The sequence below is a fragment of the Penaeus monodon genome, chromosome 20, assembly GCF_015228065.2.
Source record: "Penaeus monodon isolate SGIC_2016 chromosome 20, NSTDA_Pmon_1, whole genome shotgun sequence".
Lineage (NCBI taxonomy): Eukaryota > Metazoa > Arthropoda > Malacostraca > Decapoda > Penaeidae > Penaeus > Penaeus monodon.
The window spans coordinates 30,638,197-30,638,486 of NC_051405.1; the positions used below are offsets into that span (position 1 = coordinate 30,638,197).

The following is a 290-nucleotide window of genomic DNA, read 5'->3' on the forward strand; positions in this document are numbered from 1 at the left end:
GTATGTATGTATGTATGTTATAAACATTTAATTCATTTTTCCTGTTTTTTTTTTATCATTTTCTTTTTAAAAATCAGTGTTGTTTTATGTCGGCATTTTGGGTGTTCTAATCATACCCTTTCCCGTTTTCTTTCCAAACGTGGCAGTAACGCTGCATCATTTCCCGTTTTCTTTCTCGCAGGTATTGTGAACCCCAAAGCCCCGCCCGGAAGTAAGGACGCCACCAAGAGCTTCAACTATGACTACTCCTATTGGTCACACAACGTAAGTGTTTGAGACTTGTTTTGTTT

The 290-nt window shown here is 37.9% G+C and overlaps 1 protein-coding gene across 1 annotated transcript in view; it reads left to right on the plus strand.

The window, feature by feature from the left end:
- LOC119585967 (kinesin-like protein unc-104) overlaps positions 1-290 on the plus strand; it is a gene marked incomplete in the record, with an annotated part of 145,723 nt that overhangs the window by 92,813 nt on the left and 52,620 nt on the right. The window contains 1 exon segment of the mRNA XM_037934681.1: positions 182-264. Within this exon segment, the coding sequence (XP_037790609.1) occupies positions 182-264 (83 nt within the window).